This window comes from Sorex fumeus, unplaced genomic scaffold (assembly GCF_029834395.1).
Source record: "Sorex fumeus unplaced genomic scaffold, SorFum_2.1 ptg000002l, whole genome shotgun sequence".
In the NCBI taxonomy this organism is placed as follows: Eukaryota; Metazoa; Chordata; class Mammalia; order Eulipotyphla; family Soricidae; genus Sorex; species Sorex fumeus.
The window spans coordinates 21223662-21238877 of NW_026606059.1; the positions used below are offsets into that span (position 1 = coordinate 21223662).

At 36.6% G+C, this 15216-nt stretch overlaps 1 protein-coding gene across 1 annotated transcript in view; it reads left to right on the forward strand.

Annotated features, from left to right (window-relative positions):
* The window catches only part of IL7 (interleukin 7), a 50220-nt gene extending 37813 nt beyond the window's left edge, over positions 1–12407 (forward strand). The window contains exons 3-6 of the mRNA XM_056106948.1: positions 6114–6194; positions 7183–7314; positions 9300–9359; positions 12242–12407. Of these exons, the coding sequence (XP_055962923.1) occupies positions 6114–6194; positions 7183–7314; positions 9300–9359; positions 12242–12334 (366 nt within the window). The 3' untranslated portion in view covers positions 12335–12407. The remainder of the gene's footprint in view (positions 1–6113; positions 6195–7182; positions 7315–9299; positions 9360–12241) is intronic.
* Positions 12408–15216: the final 2809 nt, after the last annotated feature.

The window sequence follows — 15216 nt, forward strand, 5'->3', positions numbered from 1 at the left end:
AAAAAATCAAAAGAAAGCACTATGCATTGGCACTACAGGATAACTGAATAAAGAAACAAAAAAAATGCAAATTCAAGTATAAATAAGGAAAATTAATTCATGTTCAAATGTGTTTGTAAAATGCCTAAAATATAAAAATTTTCTTCTTATTACAGTGTAAGGGATCAAAGGGAATTAAAATAATAGAATGTTGAAGAATGAGTAGAAAATGAGTATTCTTTAGATTTCAGGAGGAAAATGGATAAAATAAACCAAAAAATAAGCACTCCATTGGAATAGGCATATGGAAAATATGGTACAGAAATGACACAAAATGAAATTTAAAATAAAGTATTTAGATCAGAAAGCAAAAAAGAATACTCCTGAAGAAGAGACCCATAAGTAAATAAGTTCCAAGACAGAACTATGTTAAATGAAAGAAAATTGATTCTATAAATTACAAGAACATATGCATCTTTAATAACAAGCTACGTGACATCTTTTTTTTACTGGAAATATTTGTTTCCAATCATTGTAACTTTGTCTTTTCTCTTATTTTACACATTCTAGGTAATTATAAATAAACTATGTCTAGACGCCTATAAGAAACATTAGTAAATTTAACCATTAAATCAAGAGATTGGTATCTAAAGTTGCCTGCAATTGCTTTATTCTAGAATTCTTAGTCTGGAACAGTCATATAAAGTTTAACTGAAAAGTTTCAGAAAAAAATATAATTGGCACTTATACACAGAATATAACATATATATATTTTAAGACCTCCACAGCCTCCACTATCCAGCTGCCGCTACGCTCCAGGATGATTTCTGGACGGCACGCCTGCAAAGCGGCCGCGCAACACATCATAAGACATTTAAAACCCATCTTCCAGGATTGCTGCACCATATTTGATAGGGTTCAAATATGGTTTGAACCATGGGAATACCTACAAGAGCGATTAGAGGCCACCCCAAAAGCCTCTATCCCTCTTGAAGAGCCTGGCAAGCTACTGAGAGTATTCCGGCCGCACAGCAGAGCCTGGCAAGCTATCTATTGCACATTCACTGTCACTGTCACTGTCCGATAGTACAGCGGTAGGGTGTTTGCCTTGCACGCAGCCAACATGGCCGACCCCCCATTGCACATTCAATATGCCAAAACCAGTAATTACAATGGGTCTCATTCCCCTGACCCTGAAGGAGTCACCAATATGGCAGCATTGAGAAGGATGAGGAAAGAGAGGCTGATAAAATCTCAAGGCCTAACTAGGCTGCCAAAATGAAGAAAGACAAAAATGACTGTCTGTACTTTCAATGCACGTAAGTTGAGATCAGATGCATCCATCGAGGACCTGATGGTACAAGTGCAAATGATCAAGTACGACATTGTTGGTCTGACCAAGACAAGAAGGCATCAATCACATCACGCCGTTTTCGACACTGGAGAAGAACTGTTCCTCGGAACGTGTGACAAAAGAGGCTTTGGAGGCATCGGTGTCCTTGTCAACACGAACATGGCCATGAGCATTGATTCAGTCAAAGGCCTAACAACCCAAATCGGACGATTACACTTGAATAGATGTGGCTCACTGCCAGCAGTTTCTATCTTCATTGTCTATGCACCAACATCCAATTATGATGAAGGAGAAATTGAGAAGTTCTACATGGAGCTGGAGAAGTTCTATAAAGAAGACCACACCTTCTACAAGATAATTGTCAGTGATTTTAATGCCAAGATAGGACCAAGAAGATCAGCTGAAGAACTCCACATCGGGACCCATGGCCTAGAATGGTATGAACAAGGTGAGAGACTGTCTGAATTTATCATGTCGACCAAGATCATCCATGGTAACTCACAGTTCCAGAAGGTCAAATCTAAAAGTTGGACATGGGAGTCTCCCAGTAGACAGCTCAACAATGAAATTGACCACATCATATTCAATCGGGGCTGGAGCAATAGCACAGCAGTAGGGCGTTTGCTTTACAAGCGGCCAACATGGCCAACCTGAGTTCAATTCCTCTGCCCCTCTCGGAGAGCCCGGCAAGCTACCAAGAGTATCTCGCCCACACGGCAGAGCCTGGCAAGCTACTCGTGACGTATTCAATATGCCAAACACAGTAACAACAAGTCTCATGATGGAGACGTTACTGGGCCTGCTCGAGCAAATCGATGAACAACAGGAGGGCCGTGACTGTGACCGTGATATTCAATCAACGGTTTTGCCTGACTGATGTAGCTGTTGTCCCAAAATTACAAATGATATCGGACCACCGTCTCCTTGGTGCAAAATTCTACTTCACAGAGTGGGGAGAAAGGGCTGCAAAGTTTAAAAAGACAACTCCCAGAACGACCACCAACTGGGAGCTCTTTGGTCCTACGGTGGCAACATGGGAAGATGCCATCGTTGACAACATTGACGAGGAATACGATTGACTGGTTCAGCACCTCCATGATTGTGTGAGGATCACCAAGAGAGAGATAGCCACAAAAAAAAGCCTGTCTTCGAAAACTCTTGAGCTTATTCGTCAATGTGGTTTGGCGCATGCCTCAGGCAACCGCAAGCGAACATCCAAGCTCGGAAAGCAGTGCATAGATGCGATCAAGGAAGACCTCAAAGAGAGAAGAGCAGCAGTGCTGGTAGATGCAGCAGAACCTGGGGAAAGCATTTGTCCTTTGCCAACTACAAGACCAAGATGACTGCCCTCTGGCATCCTGATGGATCTATCACATCTTCCAGAAGGGCAAAGGAGACGATTATCCATGACTTCTACTCAGATCTCTTTGATAGCCATGTCCACCTGTCCACATACCAAATTCCAGGGGATGGACATGTTGTTCCCAACATTCTCCCTTCCGAAATCCAACACGCCATTTCATCAATAAAGAAACGAACAGCACCTGACCCAGACAAGGTCAGACCTGAACACCTGAGGAACCTGCCATCGGTACTCATCAATACACTGGCTCAGCTCTTCACACACTATCTGTCTGAATGCAAGGTTCCATCCCAGTAGAAAACCAGCAGGACTGTACTACTGTACAAGAGGGAGACATCCACGACATTGGCAACTATCGCCCAATCTGCCTATTGTCTGTTATCTACAAGCTGTTAACTTGAGTCATCCTGAATAGGATTGGCAGAACACTAGATGAAGGACAACCATGCGAGCAAGCCAGGTTCCGCAAAGGATTCTGCACAATCGACCATATCTACATGATAACCAAGCTCATAGAGGTTTCTCAGGAGTTCAAGATACCGTTCTGTCTAACGTTCATTGATTTAACGAAGGCCTTTGATTCTGTTGAGACGGAAGCGGTCATTGAAGCCCTAACCAATCAGGGCATTCAACCTCAATACATCAGGATCCTCCGTGAGCTGTATTACAGATTCACTATCAGGATCTCACCATTCTACAGGGAAATGATCATTGACGTCAAGAGAGGACTTCAGCAGGGTGATACCATTTCACCGAAACTCATCAGTTCCACCCTTGAGAACATCATGCAATGACTGAAATGAGAAGGAATAGGAGTGAAGTTAGACGGTCGGCAACTACACCACCTCCACTTTGCTGATGACATCGTTCTAATAACACTAAACATTAGCCAAGTGGCACAAATGCTGGCCAACTTCGACCATGAGTGGAAAGGTCGGACTACAGCTGAATCTCACGAAGACAATGTTTATGAGAAACAGTCTCATTCCTGACGTTCCATTTGCTCTCAATGGAACGACCATCTCCGAATGCAACAGTTATGTGTACTAGGTCGAGAAGTCAACATGACGAATAACCTGGCACCTGAATTGCTCAGGAGGAAAAGAGCAGCATGGAACACCTTCAAGAGCACTGGAGAAATAGCTAAGAGGACAAAGAACCTCAGTCTCTGGGCACATCTCTTTGATTCCACTGTTTTTCCTGCATCAACATACACCTTAGAGACCTGGGCCCTACAAAAACAGGATGAGAACTCTATTTGGGTCTCCCAAAGAGGAATCGAAAGAGCTATGCTTGGAGTATCACGCTTCACTCAAATAAGAGAAAGAATCCAAAGTTCCAACCTCCATTGATGGTCAAGAATCAGGGACGATGTCTCATTTGCCAAGGCGTCAAAAATCAGATGGGCTGGACACGTAATGAGATTTGGAGACAACTGCTGGACTAGAGCCATTACCAACTGGATTCCACAGGATGTTAAAAGACCACGTAGCCACCCACCTACAAGATGGTCAGACTTCTTTGTCAAGACCCTATATGGTCGATTTGAGGGTCTTCATGTTCCTAGAATGAACAGACGCCATTGGGCTACACCAGCACGCAATGGGGACGAATAGAGATGTTCCTGGCGCCCACTCCAGCTAATCGATGATTAACGGGAAGTCAAGTGATCAAGTGATATTTTAAAAAATACTCTAAATGAGTTGAAAAGTGAAACCCCAACAGGAATAAATCTTTTAAGCTTTGTTGTAGCAAACATTTAGCAGACAAATCCACTACTATAACATCACCATTGGGAACCACATATTCCCACCCGAAGCACTGACAGAAGTAACTCTAAGCACCACTGAGTGTGAATCTCCCCCAAAATTACTACACCAGATCAGCATTCTCTTCAGATATTCATGTTTATGCGATTTGCTAAAATATTCCCAGAAATCGTTTCTGATTCTTTGACATATTTTTATAATAACTTTTTTGGCAAATTGGAAAATACACAGATTAAATCAATTCGTCTATCTCCTTTATTTTTGAAATATGACATGGCAAAAGTGAATTGCTTTATGCAATATAAAAAAATTATATGATTTATTGAGACTAATGGTAGCTAAAACGAAAATTATTTAATTAGTATTAATTCTCTGCTATCTTTTCACATACAAAATTGACATTATATATAATTTTAATATGGGATATCATATATCCAATGGATAAAATATATCCATTGGATTGCTTGGCACTACCAATCTTATTTTTAATAAAAATATATTTTTCCAAATTGTAGGAGCTTTGTAATAGCATCTAAAGGACATAATATCTGCCCTTTGATATTCAAATGTCCCATGAAACTGGGACCATATTGTCTTACTTTTTTTCTATAGGAAGTGGTAAAGGACACTGCACAATGCCAGTAGTAAATGATGAACAGTTAAATGGATATTGATGCGCTCAAGTACTAATTCCTGCAGGCAAAATGGATATACAGTTTAAAGTCAGGGCCAGTTTAAAGTCAGAGAGGTAGTATAGTGAGTAAAGCACTTGTCTTGCATGTGGCTGACCAGTGTTCAATCCCCAGCATATCAAGTGGTGTTCCCAAACCCCATCAGTAGTGACCTCTGAATGAAGAGTCTGGAATAATCCCTGAGCACTGCTAGGAGTGCCCTCAACAACCCTTCCCCTAAAAAAAAAATAATAAAATTAAAGGTATCAGGAAGATATCTCAAAGGACTAGGGTTTGTTCTTTTCATGGACAGTGAGGAGAACCACATGTTCCCAACCAAAGCACTGACAGAAGTAACTCTGAGCACCACTGAGTGTGAATCCCCCCATCAAAAAAAATTACTACACCAGATTACAAACCAAATAGCTAAAAATACTGTAAAGTCCAACCTTATCCTCACTATCATAGAGGATTTTACTTTACTCCAATATAAATTCCCTTTGTTACTGTATGACAGTGGCAGGAAATTAGAGTAAACACTTAAATGCATTTCAAAATCTGTAATCTTTTCATCTGTAATCTGTAATCAATTCAAAATCTTGCTTTATAGTATAACTTCTAACATAGATTCTTTCATGTCCCCAGAAACTGCCAGATCCAATGATTTCTCTGGTTAAATTATGGAGTTGAGGTGGGGAGTTTGAAATATGTAAAGATTTGTATATAACAAGAATATTTGTAAGGATCTGTATATAGTTCTTAAATTTAGAAATTTTCTTCATGCAGTTAGTGAGCAAGGGTAACATTATTTAATTGACAAATACATATAAGTACAAATATATTCTTATTTATGCAAACATATTTTGTTTATTTATATAAATACCTATAAATACAGTGTTACAACTTAATATTTTTACAATTATGAATTATTAAGAACATCCCCATTTAATCATATTATTTTATATTATTTATTACAGAACAACGTGACAAACAATGACAGCAATTGCCTGACTAATGAATCTAATTTTTTTAAAAAACACTCATGTGATGATAATAAGGTAATGATAATTATTTTGAGTTTGTAGGTCATTAGAGCTAGATTTTGCTTAAGACATTTCTGCTTCTCTTAGATAATAATATATTAATAACATTCTTTTTGTTTTAAGTAATTCCCATTGATCTATACAGTCTTATTAATCTTCTTTTATACTTTCATTTTACAAACAGCTCTATGCTAAACATTCTTTTCGATTTTAGTTATTTTATTTTTTTATCTAGAACTCTTTAATTCAAAGAAGCACATCGCTAAAATTTCTGAAATTCAAAGAAATTGCTTGGTAGAGTTATATATACTCAGATACAAATTATGAACATAATTCAACTGTAGACACTTTGAAATGTTTTTCTTCACTATTTGCTCATCTTCAAACCACTGTCATCCATAACTAGTATAATAATACAACTTAGAAAATTTTAAATGGTATGTAATTTCTTTCTACCCAGCTAATGTGCTATTTGGGAGTCTCTTTAAAACTCAGAAGACCTGAATTAACTACATGGCATCTCATTCAATACTTTTTTAAAAGTTCTCATTTTAAACGCTTATGATTGTGTTATCTAAATGTGGCTCTTTATTTCCATATAACAAAAAGTTCATCCAATGGTATAAAATTAACAGCAATAGTTAAAATCAAACATACCTTTCATTATTCTTACTTCCATAAGTCTCCCCTTGTTTATCTTGCTTCAAATCAAATCATCTTATGATTGGTCTATGTATACGTAATGAGATCGTCCACCTGAAACACAGAAAAGAGGCATTAAAAGTCAGATAGCATTAAGCCAGGTTCCGGTCACTTCACAGAAACACTAGAAAGGAAACAGTTTCAGTTTAGTTACTTGGCAAGCATAAGGCAAAATAAGAATGGGAAGGAGGTGAGCCATTAGTTAGCAATACAGCACTAGATGTAGGCTCCTTAAGAAAGCTTATCATGTCTTAGTATTACATTTGAACCTCAGTGCTTCTGACCTTTTTTTCTATAATAGGAAGCTATGTTTTTATTCCGTGCTGCTCGCAAGTTGAAGCTATTTATTAGAAAGAATATCACAGAGGATTTCGATCTCCATTTATTAAAAATTTCACAAGGCACGATTAAACTGTTGAACTGCACCAATAAGGTAAGCTGAAGACTGATTACTTTTGCATAAAAATATAAACTGTTCCCATGATAAGATACAGTCATTCTCTTATGAGCCTCTCCATTATCACAGTCTTTTAACTGCTTACTGTAACTTTTATTCAACTTGAAGTGGAAAGTCTCACTTGGAAAGTTTCTATCCATCTCTACTTTAAAAAGGAGGAGTAAAGTATTTGTTTACTATAACCTTTAAGGAATTACTTATGATAAACTGGGTGTGAATGGTAAATTTTATCCATAAAACAATTAAATATAACATTAACATAAGATATTTATAAAAAATAATACCTACTCAAATATATTTCTATGAATAATGTGGGCCTATATATCAGGCCGCTTTGTATATTTTGTTTCAACAAAGTTGATGCACATAGGGCTAGTTTTTCTCCTTTTTTAGTTACAACTATGATAAATAAATGACAAAATTTGTGAGACAATGTTTTGAGACAAGATAATATTTGCCAAACAGATAAAAATTTTGTAGCTGTCATTCCATGTTGAGTTAAATGGCATAATTAGTATAAAGTGGCTAGTTCTAAACATTTCAATAAATGCTATTATTATTACTACATCATCATTATTATTACTCTGGACCACCCTTCAGAGATTTTTACCAAATGCTACCAAAAATCAAAAGTTCTTATAAATTTTTAAGTCATTTTTAAACATTGTTAATGTGAAAGAGATTGAGGGGGCTGGAGAGATAATACAGTGGGTAAGGCTTTTGCTTTGCACAATCCTGAACTGGCTTCATTCCTGGGCACTACATTTGGTCCATTGAGCACTGCCAGGAGTAATTCCAGAGTGCAGAAACAGGAGTAATCCCTGAGCATCATCAGGTATGACCGCAATTTTTTTTACATAGAAAGTGTTATTTTTTTAATCTTTGCGGTTTCCCATAAAAGTTACATAAAACATAGATTGTCTATGTGTCCTGCTAAAAATTATGAAACTAAAAATGATGTAAAGTCATTATTTTATCAACTTGATATAAATCGGTCTCTTCTTGGGATCCAGGAATTACCAAGCTTGTTATTCTTTATGTTAGCCCCTTTAATGGATTTTTCTCTGTTCTATTCAACCATTAAGGCCTACTTCAACAGTCATGAAGATTTTGCACTGTAGGCTACCTGCAAGAATATTCCAAAGCATTCCTTTTAAGTGGTGATTTCAAAGTAGAGTATAGTACAGGAATGATAGACAGGTTTCCTATTACTTCTGCATCCAAGGATCACTAGTAACTGCTGGAAACACTATATATTGCGTGTAAGTTTCAAATTAGGATTCCAGTGGAAAAACCACAGAACAAATTAGTGACAAGATCTGTGGCCTTAGGAACGGTCGAGCTTTGGATTTTGCTATGGATTTGCAATTTCTTCTGTTGTGTGTTGAGAGTTGCATGGATTACCATGCTCCAAAATAAATTGGTTGCTGAGAAAAAAAAATACATAAAACACTGAATCTTGAAATTGAGAAAAAAATAATGTATAAAATAGCCATATGCCAACCACCATACTTAGCCCACCTTTTTCTTGAAGTGATAAAATATTAAGAATATGAGTTACATCAAATTTTCTTCCTGAACCAAACAGAGTTCAAGCATTTTTACTACTATTTCATTTTGCCGCTGAGGAGTAAAATTTAACAAATTTTATTGTCAAGTTTTAAGAATTTAGTGTTATCTTTATTTTCATGTTGATCAAAGTCTAGTTTTATCTCTAAATATCTGCAAACTTTATGGACCCAGATATTCAGAAGACTAACCTCTCTTGCTCCTTCTTTTCCTCTGACACTGTATATATAAATTAAATTAGCATTATGTCATGGTAATATTAAGGAATTTTAATTTGATCCTCAAGCATACTAGATGATCTGACAGTGATATGAAAACTGGTCATTATATTATGGCAGGAACAAAAAAATCAAACTGTTATTCAGTATTATAAATATGACTTTGTTTTTAAGGTGAAAGACAGAAAATCATCTTCCCATGGTGAAGCCCAGCCCACTAGGAATTTGGTGAGAGTATATGTATAAATTTATTTTTTATGAGATTTTACTAAACTTAATAACTTTATGACTCTCTTTGAATTATTTTTTATGGTTGACTGAGGAAACTCATGTAATATTAACAGTTGTAGAAGTAGGTAACTTAAGTTGAATCCCTTTTGTACTGCATCTTTTTAAAAAAATCAAGTATTTCAAAAGCAGCAAAATTAAAATATTGGAAAAATTAAAATATTGATAAAATATCAATACCATTCTTGTTAGTAAAGAAATACAAATAAAACATGAGCTGTTTTATAAGGGGCAGAGAGACAGTACAGCAGGTGGGGCACTTACCTTATACGTGGCCAACCTAGGTTCGATCCTTGGCATCATCCCATATGGTCCCCTGAATATCAGGAATGATCCCTGAATGCAGAGCCAGAAGTAAGCCTGAGCACCACTGGGTACGGGCCCCAAACAAAAAAACAAATACATAAATTAAAAGGTGCCATTTTATACCAATTTCACTAGTAGGTACACACTATCCTATGCATACAAGCATATTACTATGTATATACCATATATATGTACTATTATACATATGTGTACCATGTGCTTTTGAATAATATGAGTATAGAGACATTTCACACAAGTTACCTTTTATTTTTTTTTGTTTCTGTACACATTTTTAATTATACACAATATAAAGATACCTAGAAATGAAAAGTCTCGGATATTAAATCTGGTTAAGCATTCACTGTATCACCATATCACTGTCATTCCGTTGTTCATCAATTTGCTTGAGCGGGCGCCAGTAACAACTCCATTCATCCTAGCCCTGAGATTTTAGCAGCCTCTCTTTACTCGTCCTTCCCAATCGTGCCTCATTGGAGGCTCTTTCAGGGTTAGGGGAACGAGAACCATTATTGTTACCGTTTTTGGCATATCGAATATGCCACAGGGAGCCTGCCAGGCCCTGTTGTGCAGGTTAAACATTAAAATGATATAAATATTAACTAGGGTGAGATACGGTAAAGTGAACTCATGTTCTTAAGAGCTATGGGTTCTTTCATATTTCTATCATTATTATAATGTTTGAATAACAGATACATGGAGGCACAGACATTTCCTCCCCCTCTACGAGTGGCAGGGAGTATGTGGACACGCTGAGAATCAGGGACCCTGGGAATTACGCTCACGTGGAAGAGTTGAAGTGAAAGCATGAGTAAAATAGTACCTGGAGGGTTTTGTCTTAGAAAATTTTGGAAAGCTTAGAAAAGCAAGATAACTTCTGTGTTCCTAAGATTAAGGAGGTGAAATAATGGTTGCTGTCTTTGTCTTATCAATGGATGTTCAGTCTTGGTCTCTGAGTAAAATTTATACCACGATATTATCTCACATCTCATTAGGCAGGTAGACTTAAATATGTACTTTTAAAGGATGTCTTGGGAGTCTCAATAAAAAGAACACTAGGGCTGGAGAGATAGCACAGCAGGTAGGGCCTTGCACGCAGCCAACCCGGGTTCGATTCCCAGTGTCCCATATGGTCCCCTGAGCACCGCCAGGAGTGGCTCCTGAGTGCAGAGCCAGGAGTAACCCCTATGCATCACCGGGTGTGACCCAAAAAGCAAAAGTAAATAAATAAATGAATAAATAAATAAAAAGAACACTAGAAATTCTACATATTTATTTTTAGAATATATTCTCTACTCTTTTGAATGTATTATTTAAAGTGTATGGATTGATGCAAGTACATCAGTACAGCTAGAAGAGATACGGATATGTGACTAAATTAAAATAGGCTAGGCAAACGGAAAACCTAATATTTATGCTTACTTGACATATGACTTTTTTCAGCTTTTCTTCTTCTTTCTGGGTCTGTTTCCTCATCAATGAATTGAAGTGATATCACAAATTCCAGAGAAATACTAAGGAGATAAAACGAGATGATATGTGTAAAGCACTGTGCATAGCCCCTGGTGTAGAAAACAGTAATTATTATTCAGATGGAAAATTATTTGGAACTATTTCACATAATTCAAATCCAGCTTCCCAAATGAGAGTGTTTAACTAGCTTATGAAGCAGTTGTCATATGTGCTCTAATAAAGATAAAAATTTGTCAAAATAATCTAAAATTTTTCAGTGCTAATTATTCCATCCATATACAATATTTTTCCATATTACAAACCTCAACTTTCAGGGATCTGGTTTGATCCCTGACACCTCATAGGCCCCTGAGCACCAGCAGGAGGGGTCCCTGAGCGCAGAACCAGAATCACATGTGGCCTAAAAATAAAGACAATTTAGTAATAATCTCATTTTTCCTGTACACTAATGTTTAAACAGCATTATCATATATATATATAGTTGCAGTAAAACCGGCAGCCACTTGACCTCCTCAAATATCCTAAATTTTGAATTACAAAAACTTTTATTCCTATACAACAAACTATCACAATTACAGTTAGAAATTATAGCTTAAAATATTATGAGAGGTTACCTTTTTGGCACTACATTTTAAATTTAATTTTTATTGTAATTAAATGTATTTCTATTAAATTTAACTATTATAAATTAAAATGGTATTAAATTTATTAAATTTAATTACTATATATTTAATTTAATTTTTAAAGTATTTATCTGGTTTGGGAGCCACACGTAGTTGTGCTCAGGACTTACTCCTGGCTCTGTGCATAGGGTTCACCCCTGGATGTGTCTGGGGAAACTATAGTTTATTAGAATTGAACCCAAGTCAGCCACAAGCAAGGCAAGAGCTAGACACCCTGGACTATCTCTCCAGCTGACACTGAAATTTTAATATAACCTAATGAAATAGAAGTGAGACTAAAGCTTTTCAAAATGTGTATACTTATAAAAATGTGAATTTAACACTTTGTAAAATATGTTATTTCTCCAGGAAGAGAATAAACAGAAGTGTCTCCTAATTACACTACTAGACAAGATACAAACTTGTTGGAATAAAGTTTTTGCAGAACAAAAAAGACACTGAAAAATATGGAATGGGATATAAAAACATGAACTTTATTTATATCCTCCAAAAATCTATCCGCTTGTACAATTTGGGGAAGTGGAATGCCTCCATGAAGTTACTGAATAAATTCTAGTAAAATGGAAAATATCCACTGAGTAATCCATACTGTTAGAGAGAAATCCATGCCAGAAAATGAACATAAAGAAGAGAAACCAAATACTACAATCAACAAACTGATTTGTGGAGGATATAAATGCATTTCTATGAATTTTGTGCTGATTTTCTTAAGACAATCCACTTGAAGTACTGCTACAATAATATTTAAAGTAGTCCAAAGTTTTCAGAATACACCACCTCAGTGAAATACATAAAGGTGCCATAAAGAAAAATTTACATTAATTATCAAAATAATCCATGGTTATCACATCTGCTTTAGAAATCTTTTCAGAGTTATAGTGAGCTATGGATAATATTCAAGAGAACAAGAGTCATAAATACCTTGAAGAAACAGCAGCCATAAAAAGAGTTCAAAATTCTTGACACCAAAAGTTATAATTAAATTTAAATGTTTACTGTATTGCCTTAAATAAGTGGTATAAATGTCTTAAATGTTTTTAAATGAAAATGCATAATCTCACAAAGTAGAAAAATCACCCATTGTAAGGATGCTAACAGTAGTACTAAGTTACTTTTGCCATTTATGTACAAATAGAACTTGTCTAAATAAGTTTTCAATTTAGGAAGTATATTTTTAAGAGAATAATATATATTGTCCTTTCAATTAATGGAATGTATATATTTAATTATGACTGTGTATATAAAATATTTTCATATGGTATTACAAATTGCTTACTTTGAATAACTTTCTTCTTTGATAATAAATTGCCTATGTATGAACACTGTCAGATTTTCTTAATGAGTGGCAAGAGGATTTGTTTTGTTCTGCTTTTTTTTTTGGTCACACCCGGCGATGTTCAGGGGTTACACTTGGCTTTGCAGTAAAGAATTACTCCTCATGGTACTGAGGGAGCATATGGGATGCCAAGGATCAAACCCATGTCAGTCCTATGCAAGGCAAACACCCTACCTGTTGTACTATTGCTCCAGCCCCAAGAGAATATTTTTTAAAGAAAGACGCTTGATACTGTGCTACTTTTTGGTCTTCTACCTTTCTGTGAATTTATAACATTTAGTGCTTAATTATCTAGAATACCTGGGCCTCCCAAACGATGTATGAACAAAGACATCATTTTCTATGAATCTTCCAAAAATAAATTTTTTATGTACCTAGCACCATTCACAAAGGTCTGTAAACGATCTTCATTTGATTGCAAATAGAAAGGAATATACTGTGTTGGTAAACCTGATGTGGCTACCAGTTTGCTTACGACTGGACTCATCCATCCCTCACACTCCTGGACAGCCTTTTTGGCACCTGTTTTTTTAACCAGCTTTATTTAACCAGCTTGACTCCTGCTGTATGGTGATTAAGCCATTCCCACTACTTTTAGTGCATCTCTCATTTTCATTCTTCCCAGCCCGTTTGGTGTCTCATTTGTACAGAATTATATAGACGACTGGGAAGAATTCATTCAATCGATCACTCCACTAAAGAGGAGCTAGATCAAGTATTTTTTTTCATTCAGTTTCATTGTTAACCTCAGAAAAGGGAGTTGAGTAACACCTTTCAAGATCAAACGTTGCTGAAACTTCAGCACCTTTCTTCAGAATTTTCCAACGAGGCTTTTCTTCCTTCCATCGTGGAATATGCTTAGCAATGTGGCATGCTTCTACCCTGCTGAGCTGGTGCTGCTGGGAAACCAACAGCTACAAAATGAGGAAAACACGATTCTGAAGATAAATATTCAAAACTACTTTAAATTTTTCCATGAAGTTTCTCTAGTATGTTCCTAAGAGTACTGAAAAAAAAAGGGGGGGGCAGAATATTTCTAAATTCTTGCTTAACATTTTTCTTATCTCTTTTGGGTGTTTTGTATTGGTGGGGTGGCACCTTGGGGTGCTCAGAGCTTACTCCTAGCTGGGCACCTCTCCTTACAGTGCTCAGGGACCACTGGGGTTCCAGGGACCCAACCTGGCTGCATGCAAGTTAACCTTCCTCCCCAGTGTACTCTTGGACTGGCCCCTCTTCTGACCTTTCTGATTTCTTTGTGATATTTGGATTTTATAGAAAATTCACACTCAAAACTGTCCATTTAGCGAAGTCTTGGAGCAAAATATACGCACATTGACAGCTGTATTTCATTGGTTCCTAACTGTTAGTAAGGTGATTGGAGAAAGGCAGACCAGTTAATGATAGCTTTAGACATTTTTATTTTTATTATTACCACCCCCCCAAGACTTTTATCTGAACATTTTCCTTTGAAACATGCCTGGATTCTTTAAATCAGCATATTCTAAAGATTGTCCTGAGAAACGTTAATTTGTAATGGTGCTAATAAAGGAAAAGGGACCAGAGAGTTGGCACAGTGGACAGGGAACCTACTTGCATATGACTAAGCCAGGTTTGATCCCAGGAACCACATCTAGTCACCTGGGTCCTGCCAGGAGTGATCTTGAGCACAGAGCCAGCTGTAAGCCCTGAGCACTGCTGGTGGGCCACCATCCCCACCCCACCCCTCCAAAGCAGAGAAACATTTGATAATTCAATACTTAAGAATTTGTAAACTCATCTAGATTAAAATAAGTTTAACCCTCCTATAGCATTTTCAAATTTTTCTGGTCTAAAGTGTGCCACTTTTATATAATGATCAGGGAATACTGATTTACATAAAGGGTTTAGGTTCAAAAGCTCTCCCAGCTTTGAAGGAATCTTCTGAAGCACACCCTCCTTTCAGGATAAGTAGAACACTTATCATCTTTTCACTCTTTCAAAATTGCTG